Here is a 26,587-nt window from a genome sequence, read left to right on the forward strand (position 1 = left end):
AAAGAGCAGCTCGAAGACTTCTATGGAAATGCAAAAACTGAGACTACGATTTCCCTAGCACGGACGCGGTTCACCGGGGCCCCCCTCTGGAGCCAGGCCGGGAGTTGGGGCACGATGGGGAGTGCCTGGTGGCCGGGCCGGTCCCCGTGGGGCCCAGCCGGGCACAGCCTGAAGAGGCAACTTGGGTCCCCCCTCCAATGGGCTCACCACTCATGGTAGGGGCCATAGAGGTCGGGTGCGTTGTGAGCTGGGCGGAAGCCGAAGGCAGGGCACTTGGCGGTCCAATCCTCGGCTACATAAGCTAGCTCTTGGGACGTGAAATGTCACCTCGCTGGGGGGAAAGGAGCCTGAGCTAGTGCGCGAGGTGGAGAAGTTCCGGCTGGATATAGTCGGACTCACTTCGACAAACAGCAAGGGCTCTGGAACCAGTTTTCTCGAGAGGGGCTGGACTCTCTTCCACACTAGCGTTGCACACAGTGAGAAGCGACGGGCCGGGGTAGCAATTCTTGTTTCCCCCCGGCTCAAAGCCTGCACGTTGGAGTTCAACCCAGTGGACGAGAGGGTAGCTTCCCTCCGCCTTCAGGTGGGGGGACGGGTCCTGACTGTTGTTTGTGCTTACGCACCAAACAGCAGTTCAGAGTACCCACCCTTTTTGGATACACTCTAGGGCAGGGGTCACCAACGCAGTGCCCGCGGGCACCAGGTAGCTCGTAAGGACCAGATGAGTAGCCCGCTGGCCTGTTCTAAAAATAGCTCAAATAGCAGCACTTACCAGTGAGCTGCCTCTATTTTATTAATTGTATTTATTTACTAGCAAGCTGGTCTCGCTTTGCTCGACATTTTTAATTCTAAGAGAGACAAAACTCAAATAGAATTTGAAAATCCAAGAAAATATTTTAAAGACTTGGTTTTCACTAACTGACAAAGAAACAGATAACAGATTTGATGTCCAGTTCAAAGTGTGACATGATTTATTTAAAAATTTGAGAGTTAACATGTCATGTCTGTGTGATCATGTTTTGTTTTAGTAATGTTCGGTTTAAGCGCGTTCGGGGAGCGCGTCTGGTATCCGCTCCTTGAGGGGGGGGCTAGGGCTGGGAACTGTACAGGTGGGGTGACTCAGCTTCGCCATGCCAAGCCGCAACCCCCAGCTAGACCACCTCCACCTGCACCAGTAGCTCCACGACGCCAAGCTCCGGTACCAGCTCCACGACGCCAAGCTCCGGTACCAGCTCCACGACGCCAAGCTCCGGTACCAGCTCCACGATGCCAAGCTCCGGTACCAGCTCAACGACGCCAAGCTCCGGTACCAGCTCCACGACGCCAAGCTCCGGTACCAGCTCCACGACGCCAAGCTCCGGTACCAGCTCAACAAGTCCAAGACCAAGACCCTCCACGCCAAGCCCAAGACCAAGACCCTCCACGCCAAGACCCTCCAAGCCAAGTGCCGCCAGTCGCAGCTCCACGACGCCAAGTGCCGCCAGTCGCAGCTCCACGACGCCAAGTGCCGCCAGTCGCAGCTCCACGACGCCAAGTGCCGCCAGTCGCAGCTTCACTACGCCAAGTGCCGCCAGTCGCAGCTCCACGACGCCAAGTGCCGCCAGTCGCAGCTCCACGACGCCAAGTGCCGCCAGTCGCAGCTTCACGACGCCAAGTGCCGCCAGTCGCAGCTTCACGACGCCAAGACCCGCCATGCCAAGACCAAGACCAAGACCCGCCATGCCAAGACCAAGACCAAGACCCGCCATGCCAAGACCAAGACCAAGACCCGCCATGCCAAGACCTAGACCAAGACCCGCCATGCCAAGACCAAGACCCGCCATGCCAAGACCTAGACCAAGACCCACCATGCCAAGACCAAGACCCGCCATGCCAAGACCTAGACCAAGACCAAGACCCGCCATGCCAAGACCAAGACCCGCCATGCCAAGACCAAGACCCGCCATGCCAAGACCAAGACCTGCCATGCCAAGACCAAGACCCACGCCAAGACCAAGACCTATACCAAGACCCACGCCGAGCTTCGCCGCCTGACGCGCCACGCCGAGCTTCGCCGCCTGACGCGCCACGCCGAGCTTCGCCGCCTGACTCACCACGCCAAGCCACGCCTGCCACGATGACGACGCGCCTGCCTCCTCGTTGGCCACGGATATGGCCGCTACCTGGTCGCCCGCCACGCCAAGTGCGCCCACCTCCCAGTCGGCCACGAATGTGGCCAATCCCTGGGCGCCCGCCTCGCCTGCTGCAGCGGCGTTCCACTCGCCGCCGCCACCTAACTCTGCCCCGGTGGATACGGGGACACGTGGCCTGGCGACCCACCGCCATGTCCCCCTCCCGCCCTCCCATGACTCTTGTTGATATTGTTTTTGGACATCTGGGATCTGTCCGTAAGGGGGGGATTCTGTCATGTCTGTGTGATCATGTTTTGTTTTAGTAATGTTCGGTTTAAATTTTGGACTTTTTGTGCACTTTTGTTTTGTTTTGTCACCATAGCAACCATTAGTTTTCACCTGTCACGTCACGCACCTGTTTCACGTTTTGACTCACACACACCTGTCACCAATCATGTCACTGTTATTTAAGCATACCTTGTTCATCACTCGTCCTGCCTGCATTGTCATTATGTCACTCCGGTTCAGGTCTCGTTTTGACAAAAGTAAGTTTCCATGTCCATGTCCTAGTTTTTGTTTAAGATTAGCTTCACTTGCGCTTTAGGCACGCTTGCCTCTTTTTTTTTGTTGTTGATTGTTGTTGTATTGTTTATGTTCGCGGTAGTGCATGATTTATGTTAAATAAATCCTAGCCTACCTTCACGCTGTTGTCCGTAGCCGTCTATCTTGCGTTGGAAGAACAACCCCGCAGCAAGCTGCGACCCCCATTTGACATAACATGAGTTATTATTTGTACAAACATGGTGCAAAGTAATTCATGATTTGTTAAAAAATGTTAGTGGCTAGCCAGTTAAAATGGGATATTGTGATTTCATAAGACTGTCTTAGAAGTGATCATTTGAAAATGTTCAATTTGAAAAATGTGCACTAAAAAAATAAAGTGTTGCATATTGATATTTATCTGTTTCTATATATATTTATTGTGACAAATCATTAAGATAATCAGTGTTTCCACACAGATAAATATCATTAATTATTAATAATAACATAGAGTTAAAGGTAAATTGAGAAAATGGTCTATTTCTGGCAATTTATTTAAGTGTGCATCAAACTGGTAGCCCCTGCGATGAGGTGTCGACTTGTCCAGGGTGTACACCGCCTTCCGTCCGATTGTAGCTGGGATAGGCTCCAGCGCCCCCCACGACTCCAAAGGGAATAAGCGGTAGAAAATGGATGGATGGAAACTGGTAGCCCTTCGCATTAATCAGTACCAAAGAAGTAGCTCTTGGTTTCAAAAAGGTTGGTGACCCCTGCTCTAGGGAGTACTGGAAAGTGCTCCCTTGTCCTACTGGGGGACTTCAACGCTCATGTTTGCAATGACAGTGAAACCTGGAGAACGGCCGCCCGGATCTGAACCCGAGTGGTGTTTTGTTATTGTACTTTTGTGCTCATCACAGATTGTCCATAACAAACACCATGTTCAAGCATAAGGGTGTCCATATGTGCACTTGGCACCAGGACACCCTAGGCCGCAGTTCCATGATCGACTTTGTAGTGTCATCGGATTTGCGGCTACCTACTTTTTAATATCCTATTCTATTTAAAATATTATGTACACGCCACTATCGTTCTTATGGTACTCATTGGGCTAAATCTGGGACCTTGGGTACTAAATTTTGGGCCATCTCATGTGTTTCATGTGTGCTAGTATGACAAAAGTTCCTCGAATCCTTAAATTTACCTTAATTGGCAAAGGAGGGTCTGATATATAAAAAATATAAAAAGTCTACAAGCAGTGCAAATTTGGCATAATAGAATAGTAATAAAATAATGATGTTGAGTGACTTAAGGTACTTACTATATAGTGCAAATATAACATAACACATGCAGAACCATAAATATACTACATTGCAAACATAACACGAGATAGGTAATAATAATATGATATACTCAATGCTCGATGTATTAGATAAAAAATACTACAGTAGATATTATATGTGTGATTGATGCCTATGGCCTCTGATTCTTTGTGTATGGGTCATATTTTACACTGTTAGATGTCACTGGTACCTTTCAGACACCCAGCTGTATGCAAAGTGAGTACACACTACTTCCTGTTAAAGATTCCAAATTGTCCCTCGAGACGCTCAAAGTGGTTTTCCAGACATGGAGGAAGGAGCCAATAAGTGTATACATTGTGCTGCATATTAATTGCAACTTGAAATGTCAATCAAATGTGTTTGACCTGCGGCATTCATCCTTCTGTATGCGCTTATTTGGTTGAAAGAAAAATGTCAATACAATTTTCTATAATGCTATATTGCTTTTAATGATATGATTTGTACTGCAAATTTAATTGTACTGGTACAATTACAATAAAGACAATTCAATTCAATTCAATTAATTTACATCTGTAACAAGTCATTGTTTTCTGCTGACTGCTCAATATGTGTCCAAATGACAACATTCAGCCATGTTCCGCTAAAATGGATTAATTAATTTTGCTTCTGGTTATCTCATTAATAAAGTGGATCTTTTAGCTGCTGTTCAAATGGTAGTATCAGTATTGGATCCATACTAGTGTCATTAAATGTTTTGTTTTTTAATTTAATTTAATTTAATTTAATTTAATTTAATTACAAATTTTAATGTTCAGTTATTTGGGCTTTTGCACCCAAAGTTCAAAATAGGGCAGCTAGACTTACTCTTGATTGTTCTTGTAGATCGAGTGTGGACCGTATGCATTCTTGTCTTGGATGGCTGAAGGTTATTTATAGATTATACAGCAGTTTATTGTTGTTTATTCGAAAAACATTATTCATAACAAGTACCCTATACAGCTCTTTTGAAGCAGATTGGCTATAATGCTGATGTTCACCACTACAGTACCAGAGTTTCAACTCAAGGTTTACTTACATTACCACGACCAAGAACTAATTCAATGAAAAGCACTGTTGTATACAGAGGCATTTCATTATGGAATACACTTCATTTAAATATTAGGACTATTCCCAGTAAAAAGCGTTTAAGAAACATGTAAAGTCACTTTTTAGACTTAAGAGTTCATCTTTCATGTTATCAGTGTGAGAACTTTTTTTTTTCTCTTTTTCTTTTTTTCTCTTTCCCTTTTTCCTTTCTTTTATTGTAACTGGATTTGCGTATGTTCTTTAACTGGATCTGTGTACTGTTATTTTTTTTTTAAATTATTTTGAGAATTTTCTTTTTCTTTCCCTTTTTCCTTTTTTTTATTGTAACTGGATCTGCATATGTTCTGTAACTGTATCTGTGTACTGTTATTTTATTTTATTATTTTGAAAATGTTCTTTCTCTTTTCCTTTTTCCTTTCTTTTTATTTGTAATTGGATTTGTGTATTATTATTTTACTTTGAACTTTTGAAAAGTGCCCCAGGAAGACTCGCCTGGCGTTTGTGCGTCGGCTAATGGGGATCCTCAATAAACAATAAACAATAAACAATAAACAATGCAGTTCTCCATTTTTTTATTTTTTTATTTTCACACACATATGTTTTTGTTAAGTTTTAGATATTTTTACATTGTTGATATTATACGGTATCTTTATATATATTTTACTAACTCATTTATACTGCAATACAAAATAGTCTCTCTCTTTTTGATGAAATAACATTAGAGGAACTATTACAGCGTGTAAGTGGGATAAAACAAACAACATGTTTACTTGACCCACTTCCTGGGAAACTTATCAAGGAGCTTTTTGTATTATTAGGTCCATCAGTGCTAAATATTATAAACTTATCACTTTCCTCTGGCACTGTTCCCCTAGCATTCAAGAAAGCGGTTATTCATCCTCTGCTCAAAAGACCTAACCTTGATCCTGACCTCATGGTAAACTACCGACCGGTGTCCCACCTTCCCTTTATTTCGAAAATCCTCGAAAAAATTGTCGCACAGCAGCTAAATGAACACTTAGTGTCTAACAATCTCTGTGAACCTTTTCAATCCGGTTTCAGGGCAAATCACTCTACGGAGACAGCCCTCGCAAAAATGACTAATGATCTACTGCTAACGATGGATTCTGATGCGTCATCTATGTTGCTGCTTCTTGATCTTAGCGCTGCTTTCGATACCGTCGATCATAATATTTTATTAGAGCGTATCAAAACACGTATTGGTATGTCAGACTTAGCTTTGTCGTGGTTTAACTCTTATCTTACTGACAGGATGCAATGCGTCTCCCATAATAATGTGACCTCGGACTATGTTAAGGTAACGTGCGGAGTTCCTCAGGGTTCGGTTCTTGGCCCTGCACTCTTTAGTATTTACATGCTGCCGCTAGGCGACATCATACGCAAATACGGTGTTAGCTTTCATTGTTATGCTGATGACAGCCAACTCTACATGCCCCTAAAGCTGACCAACACGCCGGATTGTAGTCAGCTGGAGGCGTGTCTTAATGAAATTAAACAATGGATGTCCGCTAACTTCTTGCAACTCAACACTAAGAAAACGGAAATGCTGATTATCGGTCCTGCTAAACACCGACATTTATTTAATAATACCACCTTAACATTTGACAACCAAACAATTACACAAAGCGACTCGGTAAAGAATCTGGGTATTATCTTCGACCCAACTCTCTCCTTTGAGTCACACATTAAGAGTGTTACTAAAACGGCCTTCTTTCATCTCCGTAATATCGCTAAAATTCGTTCTATTTTATCCACTAGCGACGCTGAGATCATTATTCATGCGTTCGTTACGTCTCGTCTCGATTACTGTAACGTATTATTTTCGGGTCTCCCTATGTCTAGCATTAAAAAATTACAGTTGGTACAAAATGCGGCTGCTAGACTTTTGACAAGAACAAGAAAGTTTGATCATATTACGCCTATACTGGCTCACCTGCACTGGCTTCCTGTGCACTTAAGATGCGACTTTAAGGTTTTACTACTTACGTATAAAATATTACACGGTCTAGCTCCGTCCTATCTTGTCGATTGCATTGTACCATATGTCCCGGCAAGAAATCTGCGTTCAAAGAACTCCGGCTTATTAGTGATTCCCAGAGCCCAAAAAAAGTCTGCGGGCTATAGAGCGTTTTCTATTCGGGCTCCAGCACTATGGAATGCCCTCCCGGTAACAATTAGAGATGCTACCTCAGTAGAAGCATTTAAGTCCCATCTTAAAACTCATTTGTATACTCTAGCCTTTAAATAGCCCCCCTGTTAGACCAGTTGATCTGCCGTTTCTTTTCTTTTCTCCTCTGCTCCCCTTTTCCTTGAGGGGGTGGGGGCACAGGTCTGGTGGCCATGGATGAAGTGCTGGCTGTCCAGAGTCGGGACCCGGGGTGGACCGCTCGCCTGTGCATCGGCTGGGAACATCTCTGCGCTGCTGACCCGTCTCCGCTCGGGATGGTGTCCTGCTGGCCCCACTATGGACTGGACTCTTACTATTATGTTGGATCCACTATGGACTGGACTCTCACAATATTATGTCAGACCCACTCGACATCCATTGCTTTCGGTCTCCCCTAGAGGGGGGGGGGTTACCCACATATGAGGTCCTCTCCAAGGTTTCTCATAGTCATTCACATCGACGTCCCACTGGGGTGAGTTTTTCCTTGCCCGTATGTGGGCTTTGTACCGAGGATGTCGTTGTGGCTTGTGCAGCCCTTTGAGACACTTGTGATTTAGGGCTATATAAATAAAGATTGATTGATTGATTTAAATATGTTTTGGCAGCAAATAGTAATTTTTGCTTTCGTTTTGCACTTTGACTTATTTTACATGTCCCAAAATGAATTATTGAATTGTTTTGTTGATATTTTGTTGTCTTGCTGTGTCTTATATTGTTAAATTGTTGACCAATAAATTAGTTCATAGAAATATGTTGATTATACTTGACCTTCGATCAACAAATTTAAAACCGCAAAATAATTCCTAATTTTAAGTTAACTTTAAAAAAAAAAAAAGGATCGGTATCGGCAGTAATGTGCCCGTGCAATATCGCACATGTCTATTTTTTACGTCGTATCACCAAAAGTGGGCGGTGCAGTAGTGACGTCATTACGTTGCTGGCGGGACTTGTTTTCAACTCTGCGCGGGAGATTCAGGAGAAGACTCTTCACTTTCTACAACCATCCGGGAGGGAGAGTTGTAAGTCGCCCATCATATATTGAAACATAACATATTAACCAGATGATTACAATCGGCACAAGTGTAACGTCTTTAACAGGGTTCATTGTTTTACACGTGCGTAGTTTGATGTATGCTGGCTAGCTTTTGTGTTGTGTTATTGCTAGCCAACCTCCTCGGTTACTGCTGCTTACGTCTGAGGCAATAACAGTGGAGCTAAGTTGTTTTGTTTCCAAATCACGAACTGATCAGAAAGCTAACGATTGTTTTTGCTTCCTTAAAATCTCGCCAGTTATCCAGTTTGTCAACATGCCGTGTGAAAGGAAGCCTATGCGCTACGGACACTCAGAAGGACACACGGAAGTCTGCTTCGATGACACTGGAAAGTATGTCAACATTATCACAATTTGAACAACTTAACTTTGTTTAGTTAACACGTTTATTTACTCAATGACAATACTCGACATTTGCTTATATTTTAGGGCTATCAATGTGCAATTACATTTTTGACATGGCAAATATTTACTTACCGTACTGTTATACCAGGGGTCGGAAACCCAAAATCAATGAAAAAGCCATATTGGACCAAAAATACAAAAAATAAATCTGTCTGGAGCCGCAAAAAATGAAAAGCTCTGTATATGTCTTATAATGAAGGCGACACATACAGGTACAAGCCAGTAAATTAGAATATTTTGAAAAACTTGATTTATTTCAGTATATTTATTCATTGCACACAGACTGATGCATTCAAATGTTTATTTCATTTAATTTTGATGATTTGAAGTGGCAACAAATGAAAATCCAAAATTCCGTGTGTCACAAAATTAGAATATTACTTAAGGCTAATACAAAAAAGGGATTTTTAGAAATGTTGGCCAACTGAAAAGTATGAAAATGAAAAATATGAGCATGTACAATACTCAATACTTGGTTGGAGCTCCTTTTGCCTCAATTACTGCGTTAATGCGGCGTGGCATGGAGTCGATGAGTTTCTGGCACTGCTCAGGTGTTATGAGAGCCCAGGTTGCTCTGATAGTGGCCTTCAACTCTTCTGCGTTTTTGGGTCTGGCATTCTGCATCTTCCTTGTCACAATACCCCACAGATTATCTATGGGGCTAAGGTCAGGGGAGTTGGCGGGCCAATTTAGAACAGAAATACCATGGTCCGTAAACCAGGCACGGGTAGATTTTGCGCTGTGTGCAGGCGCCAAGTCCTGTTGGAACTTGAAATCTCCATCTCCATAGAGCAGGTCAGCAGCAGGAAGCATGAAGTGCTCTAAAACTTGCTGGTAGACGGCTGCGTTGACCCTGGATCTCAGGAAACAGAGTGGACCGACACCAGCAGATGACATGGCACCCCAAACCATCACTGATGGTGGAAACTTTACACTAGACTTCAGGCAACGTGGATCCTGTGCCTCTCCTGTCTTCCTCCAGACTCTGGGACCTCGATTTCCAAAGGAAATGCAAAATTTGCTTTCGTCAGAAAACATGACTTTGGACCACTCAGCAGCAGTCCAGCTGGTGTCGGTCCACTCTGTTTCCTGAGATCCAGGGTCAACGCAGCCGTCTACCAGCAAGTTTTAGAGCACTTCATGCTTCCTGCTGCTGACCTGCTCTATGGAGATGGAGATTTCAAGTTCCAACAGGACTTGGCGCCTGCACACAGCGCAAAATCTACCTGTGCCTGGTTTACGGACAATGGTATTTCTGTTCTAAATTGGCCCGCCAACTCCCCTGACCTTAGCCCCATAGAAAATCTGTGGGGTATTGTGAAAAGGAAGATGCAGAATGCCAGACCCAAAAACGCAGAAGAGTTGAAGGCCACTATCAGAGCAACCTGGGCTCTCATAACACCTGAGCAGTGCCAGAAACTCATCGACTCCATGCCACGCCGCATTAACGCAGTAATTGAGGCAAAAGGAGCTCCAACCAAGTATTGAGTATTGTACATGCTCATATTTTTCATTTTCATACTTTTCAGTTGGCCAACATTTCTAAAAATCCCTTTTTTGTATTAGCCTTAAGTAATATTCTAATTTTGTGACACATGGAATTTTGGATTTTCATTTGTTGCCACTTCAAATCATCAAAATTAAATGAAATAAACATTTGAATGCATCAGTCTGTGTGCAATGAATAAATATAATGTACAAGTTACACCTTTTGAATGCAATTACTGAAATAAATCAAGTTTTTCAAAATATTCTATTTTACTGGCTTTTACCTGTAATAATAATAATAACTGGGATTTATATAGCACTTTTCTAAGTACCCAAAGTCGCTTTACATGTAGAACCCATCAATCATTCACACCTGGTGGTGGTAAGCTACTTTCATAGCCACAGCTGCCCTGGGGTAGACTGACGGAAGCGTGGCTGCAATTTGCGCCAACGGCCCCTCCGACCACCACCTATCATTCATCATTCAATTCACCGGTGTGAGTGGCACCGGGGGCAAAGGGTGAAGTGTCCCGCCCAAGGACACAACGGCAGTGATTTTTTGGATGGTAAGAGGCGGGGAGCGAACCTGCAACCCTCAGGTTTCTGGCACGGTTGCTCTACCCACTACGCCATGCCAAGTATGCCTTATTAACACTCCAACAAGTCAATAACATCAACAAAGCGCACCTTTGTGCATTCACGCACAGCATAAAACTATTGGTGGACAAAATGAGACAAGGGAGGGGAAGATTTTACATGTAAACAAACTTGCATCACAGTCCACACTGTGGTGAGTTCAAGAACCGCCAAAATTAGTAGGACAAAACGATGATCACCAAATACTTAGGTGAAGCATACACACAAATATTAAACAGTGGGCTTTCTAACAATTGGGAAGGTTTGTGTCATGTTTGTCCTCAAACAAGAAACATACTAAAACAAAAAAAATATTTTTCCCTCATCTTTTTCCATTTTCAATCCTTTTTTTAAAATGCTCCAGGGAGTCACGAGGGCATCACTAAAGATGTGGCTCAAGAGCCGCGAGTTGCTGACCCCCGTGTTACACCAGTGTTCCATGGTTTATGTTGACAGCTACTTTTATTACGGTGACCAACAGGGGTACACAAATAGAAATATTCCAAAACCTTAAATTGCTGCAAATTAAGAATTAATTCTAAATTTACATAAATGCTCCAGGATTTAAAAAAATACAAACAATGTTGCAAATACCCAAAACACACACGATCCCCCAAAACAACTGCCTAAGTGAAATGCTGCAAGTGTACAGAAGAACAGAATTCAGCCAGAGGCGCTAGACCTGATAGATATCCGCCTTCAAAGACTTAGGACGTAATATTTTACAGTATTATGGAGCAGTGGTCCTCAACCTTTTTGTCACTGCGGGCCGGTCAACGCTTGTAAATTTGTCCCACGGACCGGGGAGGTGCAGGGCTTTTTTTTTTGTTTTGTTATAAAATAATACAATCATGTGTGCTTACGGACTGTATCCCTGCAGACTGTATCGATCTATATTGATATATAATGTAGGAACCAGAAATATTAATAACAGAAAGAAACAACCCTTTTGTGCGACTGAGTGTGAATGGGGGAGGGAGGTTTGGGTTGGTGCACTAATTGTAAGTGTATCTTGTGTTTTTTATGTTGATTTAATAAAAAAAAAAAAAAAAAGATTATTTCTTGTGCGGACCGGTAGTTGGGGACCACTGTTATAGAGCAACCAATATTCATTGTCAAGTGTTTAACAGAGATGCAAATAAAATGTCCTGTCATTCCACCAACTTTTTTCTCGGTATCCCACTCATGTCTTTAAAAACATTTACAGACCTTATAGACCCTGCAGCTCGAATAATGTTATTAAGAATAGTAAAACAACTAAATAAACAATCACCTTTGCATGTATTACTGAAACTTGCATTTATGTGCGGTTTGGAATGTGCACTTCTTAAGACTACAATATACTATTACTATATATTTATATGTAACACATATAATACACTGTACATATATTTGACTTCCATTATACACAAATAAAGTACCAATGATTAAAGTTAAATCATTGGTGCTTTATTTGTTAAAGTACCAATGATTGTCACACACACTAGGTGTGGTGAAATTTGTCCTCTGCATTTGACCCATCCCCTTGTTCTCAAAAGGGGTCTCAAACTCAATTTACTTGCTGGCCCCTGGATGTAGAGTCTGGGTAAGGCTGGGCTGCACAAAAGATTCAATTCAGAATCGCGTTTTATGACGACTACCTTTTTTTTTTTAACTACTTTTACCTTACAGCAAGTTGCTCTTTGTGTGTTTGTTGTGCTGTCATTCATGTGTCTTCACTGTTAGTGTTTTTATAGTGGGATTCAAGATTGCCATAATATTTAACTATTAGCCACCCAGGGTGTGTGGGCCGAAATTATACTAAACTATGAAGTTAGTTGAGGGCCACAAAATTTGGGCCTGCAAATGGCCCCAAGGTGTGAGTTTGAGACCCCTGAATTGAATGCATTTTTATATTGCACTTTACATTGATTAAATGTCAATGTAAAGCGCTTTACATGTAATTTAAGTAATTTATGGTAAAAACAATGTGACGATCTGTCACTTCATTTCGGTTTGTTTCCATGTTTTTGTATTTACTTCCTGTCAGTGCTCTTATTTTGTTATATTTCCTGTTGGTTCCGCTGAGCACTGTTTTCTCCTCACCTGCCGTTGATTGGCAGCCGGTCCACACCTGCTGCCAATCAGCACATGTCTATTTATGTTTTCACTCGAGCACTCCTCAGTGCTCGACGATAGACTATGTTAGGAACTGTTGTATGCAAGACTGCTACATTTCTCTGTTGTTTTATTATTAAAATCATCTTACCTGCTCATCCTCATCCTGGTTCTTGCATCTTGGGGACACACAAACGGCAGCCATGCGAGTTCCTCACAGTATCGTCGAGCCAGAAGATTGTGTCCTCGCGAGAACCCCTGTCGGCGATGCACAGCCGACCTTCTGGACCGCACAATTTTTGGAGGATTTAAAAGCCAGGTTTGTGCGGTCCCAGCCCACAGCAGGCTCGGACCTTCCCTCTCCGCCTCGACCGCCGGTTCCGGCTCTCCGACCGGCGAGGCCACCGCCGCCTTCGCTCCTCCCGGCTCGGCCGCCGGTTCCGGATCTCCGACCGGCGCGGCCACCGCCGCCTTCGCTCTTCCCGGCTCGGCCGCCGGTTCCGGATCTCCGACCGGCGCGGCCACTGCCGCCATCTTCCCCGTCGCCTGCTGTGCATCCTGTCCCGGCTCTACGGCAATCGCCTGTGCCAGCGCGTCGACCACCGGTTCCCACACCGCGTCGCACGCCAGTCACAGCCCCGCGTCTTACGCCGGTCGCGGCGCCACAACGACCAACACCGGCTGAGTGCCCAGCACCTGTTCCTGCTCCAAGGCAGCTTCCAGCAGCTGCACCACGGCTGCTATCCCTTCCAGCACCCGCTCATCCTGCCAGTCCGGCGAAGGCTCCAGTGGAGCCCACCGTGATGTCCTTCCTGGCCTCCTGCTGGGACTCGGCGAGGGACGTGTCGTTTTCCCTCCTCCTGGCCCCCTTCCGCCCGTCCCTGGTTTTCGCACCGGGGGACATAAAGAACCCAGAACTCTTTCTCCCAGTGGTGGACGGCGTCTGGCATCCGCCTAGTGGAGGGGGGGCTACTACCAGCAGCAGTGCAGCCAAGCACACGCCGCTGTCATCCCCGCCATCGTCTCCTACCACGGAGACATCATCGTCTCTTTCCACGGCGCCGCCACCTTCATCTTCTCTGGCGCGCCTTCGCACGGCGCGGAGGTCTTCCGCGTCACCGGCGGGACTCTGCACAGTGCCGCCATCTTCATCGTCGGCAGAGGATCCACCGACGACGCTGTCATCCTCGTCGCCGCCAGCTGCGCGACCTCCTCCTTGTCGGCCACTAATGTGGCCGTTCCGTGGTCGCCCGCCTCGCCAGTGGCAGCGGCGTTCAACGCGTCGCCGCCACCTGACTCTCCCTCGCTGGCTGCGGGGACACTTGGCCTGGCGACCCTCCGCCATGTCCTCCCTCCTCCCTCCCGTAATTTTTGGACTTATTTCCGTTCTTGTTTCCAGGGAACATCTGGAATCTGTTCCTTGAGGGGGGGGTCCTGTGACGATCTGTCACTTCATTTCGGTTTGTTTCCATGTTTTTGTATTTACTTCCTGTCAGTGCTCTTATTTTGTTATATTTCCTGTTGGTTCCGCTGAGCACTGTTTTCTCCTCACCTGCCGTTGATTGGCAGCCGGTCCACACCTGCTGCCAATCAGCACATGTCTATTTATGTTTTCACTCGAGCACTCCTCAGTGCTCGACGATAGACTATGTTAGGAACTGTTGTATGCAAGACTGCTACATTTCTCTGTTGTTTTATTATTAAAATCATCTTACCTGCTCATCCTCATCCTGGTTCTTGCATCTTGGGGACACACAAACGGCAGCCATGCGAGTTCCTCACAAACAATTTTCTAATCTGTTTCTCTTCAGGCTGATTGTGACCTGTGGAAATGATGGCGATGTTCGGATTTGGGAGAGTCTGGATGATGATGACCCAAGGTTCATCACAGTCGGCGAAAAAGCTTATTCTCTGGCACTCAAGGTTGGTCATCTGAACCCTTCTGGTAGATTCAGGTTTCATAGGAATTGTTTTTGTAGTTCATGAAACAAATAAGTCAACTGACATGCGTTGGTTTAATATAGAACGGCAAACTTGTGACTGCAAGTTCCAACAACACGGTGCAGATACACACGTTTCCTGATGGTGACCCAGACGGCATCCTTACCCGCTTCACTACCAATGCCACACACGTCACCTTCAACACTAGTGGCTCCAAAGTTGCTGCTGGCTCCAGGTACTGTGTTATGACTCACTACGATCGTTTTTACATATGTTAGTCACTTTTGTGAGTCGCTTTCTTCAATATCCTCTTTACATTGATTGACCATTTATAATGGAAAAGATTAGAATAAATTATTCTGTGTTGCGTTCACTTTTACTCCACCTTGTTGTTGAAAACAACCATCCGTCAATTTTCTACAGCACTTATTTTCATCAGGGTCATGAGTGAGCTGGAGTCAGTGTTGTTTTTGGCAGCCATCTTATTTTTAGTCTGAGTTTTTGGACAAACATATTGGTGAGTTATATTCACATTTTTTTCATTTCTACCGTATTTTCCGCACTATAAGGCGCACCTAAAAACCACAAATTTTCTCAAAAGCTGACAGTGCGCCTTATAACCCGGTGCGCTTTATATATGGATAAATATTAAGATTCATTTTCATAAAGTATCGGTCTCGCAACTTCGGTAAACAGCCGCCATCTTTTTTCCCCGTTAAAGAAGCGCGCGGTGCATGCTGGGATATGTGACGTTTCATTTCCATTTGTGTGTTTATGTAAAGACCCCAAAATGGCTCCTATTAAGTGTGTTGTCTGTCTAATTATAAATAATGCAGACGAGGCGTGTTAACTGAGTTCTCAACGTTTACTCACAGCGTGCTCATAACCACATTCTAACTGCCAGCATACAACAACGCTTCTCAGGGCTACCGCGCATGCTCGTAACTATCGTTGCATGCTGGGTAGTGTAGTTGTTATATTTGCTAGCTCATAACAGCACATTAAGAGACACGCTTACGCGCTTAATTCAATACTCGCCGTCATACCGGGTGGATTGACAAAAGACCTCCAGCCGCTAGATATTGGTGTCAACAGGGCATTCGAAGCTAGACTGCTAACTGCGTGGGAACAGTGGATGACAGAAGGCGAACACGCGTGACGTTCACCGAGACAGGGAGACAGCGCCAGACGACATTTTGGATCCCACATTCGCCCAACTTTTCAATTCGGACAACGAAGGAGAATAATTCGAGGGATTTATGAATGAAGAATAACTTCAGAAAGTGAGCGTTACGTTTATTTTGTGTGTTGTGACATTAACGTTCGAGCAACATTATGTTGCTATTGCTCTGCACTATTTTGAATTTTACTATGTTTGTGATTGCACATTTGCGTACATTTTGGGAGTGAACAGAGTTGTTAGAACGCTGGTTTTTAATATATTATTAAAGTTTGACTGACCTATCTGACTGTTTTTTTGACATTCCTTTAGCGCAGTTAGATGCGGCTTACAACACCGGGCGGCTTATAGGTGGACAAAGTTTTGAAATATGCCGTTCATTGAAGGCGCGGCTTTTAACCCAGGGCGCCTTATGGTGCGGAAAATACGGTATTTATAGTTTTGGTCTGCAAAAACACAGAAGGTTTTGGTCTCGATTTACTAAAACAGCTAAAAAAACAAATGCCTTTTTAATAGAAATTAAATAGTAAAATTTGATAATTTCACACTCTTGTGACTGTTTTGGACTTGCATTGTTTTTTTCCCGTTTAAGTTCCTGTCAGTACTCTTAATTTTTAGCTTTGCGACCCCTGTCTGGCCACTGAGTGCTGGCTCTCACACCTGTTCTTGATTGGCAACCGGGACACAACCCCAACCTGGTTGCCAATCGGTCTCCTATTTCAGTCCGATCATTGCTCTGCAAATGCTCTGCTTTGCTTAATTCTTGTTGCTTGGCTCAAAAGAAGTTCTGTGCCTTGTGCACTTCCACATGCACTCGCCTTCTTTTGTTTTCCTCCACTCCCAGTTGAGTGTTCTCCTACTCCCTCGTCAGTGCATTTTTTTGGTTATTAAATATCATTTTTCACTCATCGTCTGCATCTAGGGCTGGGCGATATGGCCTTTTATTAAATTCTCAATATTTTTAGGCCATGTCACGATACACAATATATATCTCGATATTTTGCTTTAGCCTTGAATGAACACTTGATGCATATAATCACAGCAGTATGATGATTCTATGTGTCTACATTAAAACATTCTTCTTCATACTGCATTAATATATGCTCATTTTAAACTTTCATGCAGAGAGGGAAATCACAAGTAAGTCAATTTACCAAAACTGTATTTATTAAACAGTTATTAAGCAGTGGCACAAACATTCATGTCATTTCCAATACAGAAAGTGCAAGATTGTCGGAGACATTTTAAAACAGGCTGTTAGTGCACTTTTGTGCATGATGTCACTAAGATGACAGACCAAAACAACACTAAATTAAAGTGCACTTTTTGTACAGAACACCATTACAATATTTTAAAACAAATAAAGTGCACTTTTGTGCATGATGTCACACAAGATATTTCAATAAGTGTCAAATAAAAATGAGCTGTATAATAAGAAATCAAATAGTGTATGTCCTTCGCTATGTGGTAGGTTCCTGCGGACGTTATCTCCTTCTGTTGTTGACTATTTTTTTCATACGGTGTTGATCTGGAAATGGAAGACGCCAGGCTCAATTGGGTCAGTGCATTTTGTTGGAGATGTTGACATGTGGAGTTTCAAGCACTCTTCATTCTCTAGCGGGTGACTTTTCAAGTCATGCTACAAATTAGCAGTGCTGCTACTTTTTGTAGCAACGCTTTTGTTACGGGTTTCTGTTAAACATCTTTCCGCTTGAAGCCAAACCACCGCCAGACGATGGACCCCGTGCTGTTTAACTTGGGAATTAATTCTTCTTCCTCCATTTGTTACCACTCGCACTGCTCTGCTAGCACCACAGCTAACGTTACCTATGCTGCTACCTCTCTGCTCGGCGAGAGCGTATGGTGTTGCACGCGCAACAGTATGTGACGTATGTAAGAAGGTGCGCTTGTTTTATGTCTCTGTGAGAAGCAGAGACAAGAAAGAGTGAGAAACGCCTGTAGTGTAATGCCCGCAGCTGAAAGCAACTGTGAGAACGTATACTCGAATACTCACAATATAGTCATTTTCTATATCGCACAGAGACAAACCCGCGATATATCGCCCAGCCCGAGCTGCATCCTGCATCTAAAGCTGCTTTCAGACTCGTGACAGATAGCTTATTAACCATATAGCTGGCATTTATCTTGTACTTAAAGGGGAACTGCACTTTGTTTTGGAATGTAGCCTATCGGAGCACAGATGTATTTATTTTTTTTCATTCTAAAGATGAAAAACGCTTGTAAGATGCGGCTAAGAAAAGTCCCCTGTGTTACCTTAAGCCCTCCAAAACATCTTCAAAAGCCTCCATCAACGTTGTGTATACAGTCTTAACAGACAAGTGCATAACAATATGTACAGTATGTATACCATATTTTTGTCATTTTAAGCATTACCGGAACTCATTTTCCTGGACGCATTGATTTCAGTGCACATACCCAACATACTCCCTACTTCCGGCAACAAAAGCTTGTGTTTGCTAAGCATGGCAAACCTGGTAATAGATGGCTGTGTTTGTACAAATGAGGATTCATAACCTTGTATTTGTTAACCTGAATATATGGAGGACGAACTACTGCTTATAGGGACGGCGTGGCGCAGTGGGAGAGTGGCCGTGCGCAACCCGAGGGTCCCTGGTTCAATCCCCACCTAGTACCAACCTCGTCATGTCCGTTGTGTCCTGAGCAAGACACTTCACCCTTGCTCCTGATGGGTGCTGGTTAGCGCCTTGCATGGCAGCTCCCTCCATCAGTGTGTGAATGTGTGTGTGAATGGGTAAATGTGGAAGTAGTGTCAAAGCGCTTTGAGTACCTTGAAGGTAGAAAAGCGCTATACAAGTACAACCCATTTATCATTTATTTATTATTTATAGAAGCTGAGTGAGCGCAAAGAGAGGGTGAAAGGCCGGAGCAGATGAAGGTCGTCAGTCGAGAGACCGGGCCGTTGTGACTTGATGTTATAAATGTGGAGCTTAGACCTATGCAATGGTGACAAAATAAAGAACTTCTGCTGCACTGACTGGCTTCAGGCTTAATGTGTCTGGTGAGGACGACACTGCTTAAAGAAAATGAATCACAACGAAAGACAAACTGTTTACAACTTCTAACAAACCCTGCAGTGGTAGAATTTTTTTTCCAAAATCTACTGGAGACATCCACGACCAGCTGGACCAAACAGTAGGGGTGTAACGGTACACAAAAATTTCGGTTCGGTACGTACCTCGGTTTAGAGGTCACGGTTCAGTTCATTTTCGGTACAGTAAGAAAACAACAAAATATAAATGTTTTGGTTATTTATTTACCAAATTTGCAAAATCTTCCACCAAAAATATTTTTCTTAGTGGAATATTTGATGTGAAGTAGGGCTGGGCGATATATCGATATGCGCGATATATCGCGGGTTTGTCTGTGCGATATAGAAAATGACTATATCGTGATATTCGAGTATGCGTTCTCACGCAGTTGCTTTTAGCTGCGGGCATTAAACTACATGCTCTACTCGCTCTTTCCTGTCTCTCCTTCTCACAGACAGCAAGCGCAGCTTCTAACACACGTCACATACTGTCACGTCATACGTCACAAACGTATACGCCCTCGCGGAGCAGAGAGGTAGCAGCATGGCTAACGTTAGCTGTGATGCTAGCGGTAATACGAGCGAAAGAAAGTGCGAATCTGGTAACAAATGAAGGAAGAATTAATTCCCCCAAAAAACAGCAGGGGGTCCATCGTCTGGCGGTGGTTTGGCTTCAAGTGGGAATATGTCGAACAGACAACCGTAATTTGTCAAGTGTGGGGCAAAAGCGTTGCTATAAAAAGTAGCAGTAGCCTACTGCTAATATGTAGCATCATTTGAAAAGTCCCCTGCTAGTGAATGAAGAGTGCTCATTCCAATCCAATCCACTTTATTTATATAGCACATTTAAACAACAAAAATGTTTCCAAAGTGCTGCACAACAATATTAAAAACAATATTTACGCACTCCGCACGTCAACATCTCTGTTCGGTGCCACACGTCCACACCATCAAAATGCCGAGGCAAACATTTCCAGATCAACACCGTAAGAAAAAAATAGTGATTTTTTTTACCGGTAGTTGTGATTTTCTTCTCTGCATGAAAGTTTAAAAGTAGCATATATTAATGCAGTTTGAAGAAGAATGTTTTAATGTAGACACATAGAATCATCATACTGCTGTGATTATATGCATCAAGTGTTCATTCAAGGCTAAGGCAAAATATCGAGATATATATCGTGTATCGCGATATGCCGTTAAAATATCGCGATATTAAAAAAAAAAAGGCCATATCGCCCAGCCCTAATGTGAAGTAATGGGAACCTTGGATAGGTCAATAATTCATAATAACATTAATTTGGATTCAATATTATGTTTTGAGCAATGACAGTTTGTTTTATTAGTCAGCACTGCAACTTTTTCTAAATTACATTTAACCGTTAAGCTTTTTTATTTCACTTTTGTTATGTTTTTGTTTATTTTAATAGTATTTTTAGAATGTGCCGTGGGCCTTTAAAACATTAGCTGTGGGCTGCAAATGGCCTCCGGGGCACACTTTTGACATCCCTGTTATAGATAATAAAAAATAAAATCTGATAAATCTATGGATAAAAAGCAGACGCATACGCGTTTATCATAAATCTCTCGCTCGCGCTCTCTCTGTCTCTCCCCCTCCCTCACGAATGCTGCTGCGCGCGCAATATGTTTTGTTTTTAACCTTCTTAACACTGAACGTACATAGGTAATACACGCAACTATAACTCGAGGTGCCGGACATTTGGGGCGTTGGGAGGAGGCAACGTGTGGTCAGGACCGAACGGCGATCGTTTTCACCGGACATGTCCTCTTTTGCTAGCATGCTAGCAGTAATCGGTTTCACCGGACATGTCCTCTTTTGCTAGCATGCTAGCAGCTAACGGGCTAGGTCATAGACTGACCGTGCGTCCTCTTTTCACCGGGCTTGTCCTCTTTTGCGGAGCTGTCAAGTTGTTTACACAACGTGCAGTACGCTACTTAATATGTCCGTGTGGAAACTCGTTCGGTACACCTCCGCACTGAACCGGAAACCCCGTACCGAAACGGTTCGATAAAATACCCGTACCGTTACACCCCTACCAAACAGACAATTGCCAATTGAGTAAGTTACTATAATATTGATCCTGATACATACAGCACATCATGCTTGTTAGTAGGGCTGGGCGATATGGTCTTTTATTAATATCTCGATATTTTTAGGCCATGTCACGATACACGATATATATCTCGATATTTTGCCTTAGCCTTGAATGAACACTTGATGCATATAATCACAGCAGTATGATGATTCTATGTGTCTACATTAAAACATTCTTCTTCATACTGCATTAATATATGCTACTTTTAAACTTTCATGCAGAGAGGGAAGTCATAACTAAGTCAATTTACCAAAACTGTATTTATTAAACAGTTACTAAGCAGTGGCACAAACATTCATGTAAATTCCAAAAAGAAAGTGCAAGATTGTCAGAGACATTTTAAAACAAGTTATGAGTGCACTTTTGTGCATGATGTCACTAAGATGACATATCAAAACAACACTAAATTAAAGTGCACTTTTTGTACAGAGCGCCACTACAATAGTTTAAAACAAATAATGTGCACTTTTGTGCATGATGTCACACAAGATATTTCAATAAGTCCATCCATCCATCTTCTTCCGCTTATCCGAGGTCGGGTCGCGGGGGCAGCAGCCTAAGCAGGGAAGCCCAGACTTCCCTCTCCCCAGCCACTTCGTCCAGCTCCTCCCGGGGGATCCCGAGGCGTTCCCAGGCCAGCCGGGAGACATAGTCTTCCCAACGTGTCCTGGGTCTTCCTCGTGGCCTCCTACCGGTCGGACATGCCCTAAACACCTCCTTAGGGAGGCGCTCGGGTGGCATCCTGACCAGATGCCCGAACCACCTCATCTGGCTCCTCTCGATGCGGAGGAGCAGTGGCTTTACTTTGAGCTCCCCCCGGATGACAGAGCTTCTCACCCTATCTCTAAGGGAGAGCCCCGCCACCCGGCGGAGGAAACTCATTTCGGCCGCTTGTACCCGTGATCTTGTCCTTTCGGTCATAACCCAAAGCTCATGACCATAGGTGAGGATGGGAACGTAGATCGACCGGTAAATTGAGAACTTTGCCTTCCGGCTCAGCTCCTTCTTCACCACAACGGATCGATACAGCGTCCGCATTACTGAAGACGCCGCACCGATCCGCCTGTCGATCTCACGATCCACTCTTCCCTCACTCGTGAACAAGACTCCGAGGTACTTGAACTCCTCCACTTGGGGCAAGATCTCCTCCCCAACCCGGAGATGGCACTCCACCCTTTTCCGGGCGAGAACCATGGACTCGGACTTGGAGGTGCTGATTCTCATCCCAGTCGCTTCACACTCAGCTGCGAACCGATCCAGTGAGAGCTGAAGATCCTGGCCAGATGAAGCCATCAGGACCAAATCATCTGCAAAAAGCAGAGACCTAATCCTGCAGCCACCAAACCGGATCCCCTCAACGCCTTGACTGCGCCTAGAAATTCTGTCCATAAAAGTTATGAACAGAATCGGTGACAAAGGGCAGCCTTGGCGGAGTCCAACCCTCACCGGAAACGTGTCCGACTTACTGCCGGCAATGCGAACCAAGCTCTGACACTGATCATACAGGGAGCGGACCGCCACAATCAGACAGTCCGAAACCCCATACTCTCTGAGCACTCCCCACAGGACTTCCCGAGGGACACGGTCGAATGCCTTCTCCAAGTCCACAAAGCACATGTAGACTGGTTGGGCAAACTCCCATGCACCCTCAAGGACCCTGCCGAGAGTATAGAGCTGGTCCACAGTTCCACGACCAGGACGAAAACCACACTGTTCCTCCTGAATCCGAGGTTCGACTATCCGGCGTAGCCTCCTCTCCAGTACACCTGAATAGACCTTACCGGGAAGGCTGAGGAGTGTGATCCCACGATAGTTAGAACACACCCTCCGGTTCCCCTTTTTAAAGAGAGGAACCACCACCCCGGTCTGCCAATCCAGAGGTACTGCCCCGATGTCCACGCGATGCTGCAGAGTCTTGTCAACCAAGACAGCCCTACAGCATCCAGAGCCTTAAGGAACTCCGGGCGGATCTCATCCACCCCCGGGGCCTTGCCACCGAGGAGCTTTTTAACTACCTCAGCAACCTCAGCCCCAGAAATAGGAGAGCCCACCACAGATTCCTCAGGCACTGCTTCCTCATAGGAAGACGTGTTGGTGGGATTGAGGAGGTCTTCGAAGTATTCCCTCCACCGATCCACAACTTCCGCAGTCGAGGTCAGCAGAACACCATCCGCACCATACACGGTGTTGGTAGTGCACTGCTTCCCCTTCCTGAGGCGGTGGATGGTGGTCCAGAATCGCTTCGAAGCCGTCCGGAAGTCGTTTTCCATGGCTTCCCCGAACTCCTCCCATGTCCGAGTTTTTGCCTCCGCGACCGCTGAAGCCGCACACCGCTTGGCCTGTCGGTACCTGTCCGCTGCCTCAGGAGTCCCATGAGCCAAAAGAACCCGATAGGACTCCTTCTTCAGCTTGACGGCATCCCTCACCGCCGGTGTCCACCAACGGGTTCTAGGATTACCGCCACGACAGGCACCAACTACCTTGCGGCCACAGCTCCAATCAGCCGCCTCGACAATAGAGGTGCGGAACATGGTCCACTCGGACTCAATGTCCAGCACCTCCCTCGTGACATGTTCAAAGTTCTTCCGGAGGTGGGAATTGAAACTCTCTCTGACAGGAGACTCTGCCAGACGTTCCCAGCAAACCCTCACAATGCGTTTGGGCCTGCCAGGTCTGTCCGGCATCCTCCCCCACCATCGCAGCCAACTCACCACCAGGTGGTGATCGGTAGAAAGCTCCGCCCCTCTCTTCACCCGAGTGTCCAAAACATGAGGCCGCAAATCCGATGACACAACTACAAAGTCGATCATAGAACTGCGGCCTAGGGTGTCCTGGTGCCAAGTGCACATATGGACACCCTTATGCTTGAACATGGTGTTCGTTATGGACAATCCGTGACGGGCACAAAAGTCCAATAACAAAACACCACTTGGGTTCAGATCCGGGCGGCCATTCTTCCCAATCACGCCTCTCCAGGTTTCACTGTCGTTGCCAATATGAGCGTTGAAGTCCCCCAGTAGAACGAGGGAATCACCCGGGGGAGCACTCTCAAGTACTCCCTCGAGTGAATCCAAAAAGGGTGGGTACTCTGAGCTGCTGTTTGGCGCATAAGCGCAAACAACAGTCAGGACCCGTCCCCCCACCCGAAGGCGGAGGGAAGCTACCCTCTCGTCCACCGGGTTGAACTCCAACATGCAGGCTCTGAGCCGGGGGGCAACAAGAATTGCCACCCCAGCCCGTCGCCTCTCACTGCTGGCAACGCCAGAGTGGAAGAGAGTCCAGCCCCTCTCGAGAGAACTGGTTCCAGAGCCCTTGCTGTGTGTCGAGGTGAGTCCGACTATATCCAACCGGAACTTCTCTACCTCGCGCACTAGCTCAGGCTCCTTCCCCCCCAGCGAGGTGACGTTCCACGTCCCAAGAGCTAGCTTCTGTAGCCGAGGATCGGACCGCCAAGTGCCCTGCCTTCGGCTACCGCCCAGCTCACATTGTACCCGACCTCTATTTCAATAAGTGTCAAATAAAAATGAGCTGCATAAAAGGAAATCCAATAGTGTATCAAATCAAATCAAATCAACTTTATTTATAGAGCACATTTAAAATTTACCACAGGGGTAGCCAAAGTGCTGTACAATGAGCAGGTTAAAAGATAAAACGAGTACCGAGCAAACACAACACAACACAAACAGAACACGATAAAAAATAAATAATTAAAATAGAATTAATAAAAACATAAAAACAGGATCACAGCAGGTGTATTATGGGGCGCCATTGCAGGATGGATATCACTCAGTGTTAAAAGCCATGGAATAAAAGTATGTTTTTAAGAGAGATTTAAAAACAGGAAGAGAGGAGGCTTGTCTAACACTCAGAGGTAGGTCGTTCCAGAGCTTGGGAGCAGCAACGGCGAAAGCTCTGTCACCTCTAAGCTTCAGCCTTGTGTCAGGGACCGTCAACAGCAGCTGATCGGCTGATCTTAAGGATCGGGTGGGGCAGTAAGGCTGAAGGAGGTCGGAGAGATAGGTTGGCGCGAGGTTGTTTAGACATTTAAAAACAAATAAAAGGAGTTTAAAATGTATTCGGTAACGCACAGGGAGCCAGTGAAGGGACGCTAAAATAGGGGTGATGTGCTCACGTCTGCGGGTCTGTGTTAGCAGACGAGCAGCAGAGTTCTGCACGAGCTGCAGGCGGGCGAGGGAGGCCTGGCTAATGCCAACATACAGGGCATTACAATAATCAAGACGAGTCGAGATAAAAGCGTGGATTAATTTCTCAAGATCATGTCTTGATAGAAGCGGTTTCACTTTCGCTATTTGGCGTAATTGATAAAAGCTTTTTTGAACGACGCTGCTGATTTGTTTTTCGAATTTAAAATCTGAGTCAAACTTTACCCCCAGGTTTGTGACAGAGTCGCTGAGATACGGGGTCAGAGTGCCGAGGTCAACGTTGGGGGAGGGAGAGCGACTTGGACCGAACAACATAACTTCTGTTTTATCTTCATTTAGGCTCAGGAAGTTAGCTGAAAGCCAGACTTTGATGTCGTGCAGGCAGTCAATAAGACGTTGAACCGTGTTATTTTGTGCCATGGGAAAATAAATCTGGCAATCATCGGCATAAAAATGAAATGCAATACTGTACTTCCTAAAAATAGAACCAAGGGGGAGAAGGTAAAGCGCAAATAAAATTGGGGCAAGGATTGAGCCCTGGGGGACCCCATGTGGTAAAGGAGCTGTGGACGACACAAAACTGTCTACTTTTACACAAAAACTCCTGTCGGTTAGGTACGACCGGAACCAGTTGAGGGCGGCGCCCTTAATGCCCACACAGTTCTCAAGACGAGTGATTAAGGTGGCGTGGTCGACGGTGTCGAACGCAGCAGACAGATCTAAAAGCACCAGGACAACATATTTACCAGAATCAGTGGACAGGAGGATATCGTTCAAAACTTTTAGAAGCGCTGACTCTGTGCTGTGGAGGGCTTTAAAACCGGACTGGAACAGCTCAGTGATACCATTATCCTCTAAGAATAGTGTATGTCCTTCACTATGTGGTAGGTTCCTGCGGACGTTATCTCCTTCTGTTGTTGACTTTTTTTTCATATTGTGATGATGTGGAAATTGTTGCTTGGGCATTGTGTTGGTGTGGCACCGAACGGAGATGTTGACATGCGGAGTTTCAAGCACTCTTCATTCTCTAGCGGGTGACTTTTTTCAAATGATGCTACACATTAGCAGTGCTGCTACTTTTTGTCGCAACGCTTTTGCCGCATACTTGTAAAAGATCTTCCCGCTTGAAGCCAAACCACCGCCAGACGATGGACTCCCTGCCATTTTTCTTGGGAATTAATTCTTCTTCCTCCATTTGTTACCACACCGCTAGCAT

At 45.1% G+C, this 26,587-nt stretch overlaps 1 protein-coding gene across 2 annotated transcripts in view; it reads left to right on the forward strand.

Annotated features, from left to right (window-relative positions):
* Positions 1-8,164: 8,164 nt before the first annotated feature.
* The window catches only part of wdhd1 (WD repeat and HMG-box DNA binding protein 1), an 88,534-nt gene continuing 70,111 nt past the window's right edge, over positions 8,165-26,587 (forward strand). For both annotated transcript variants that reach the window (XM_061975055.1, XM_061975056.1), the window contains exons 1-4: positions 8,165-8,245; positions 8,517-8,610; positions 14,715-14,826; positions 14,928-15,079. In XM_061975055.1, coding sequence (XP_061831039.1) covers positions 8,534-8,610; positions 14,715-14,826; positions 14,928-15,079 — 341 coding nt within the window. In that variant the 5' untranslated portion in view covers positions 8,165-8,245; positions 8,517-8,533. The remainder of the gene's footprint in view (positions 8,246-8,516; positions 8,611-14,714; positions 14,827-14,927; positions 15,080-26,587) is intronic.

This window comes from Nerophis lumbriciformis, linkage group LG15 (assembly GCF_033978685.3).
Source record: "Nerophis lumbriciformis linkage group LG15, RoL_Nlum_v2.1, whole genome shotgun sequence".
NCBI classification, from domain to species: domain Eukaryota; kingdom Metazoa; phylum Chordata; class Actinopteri; order Syngnathiformes; family Syngnathidae; genus Nerophis; species Nerophis lumbriciformis.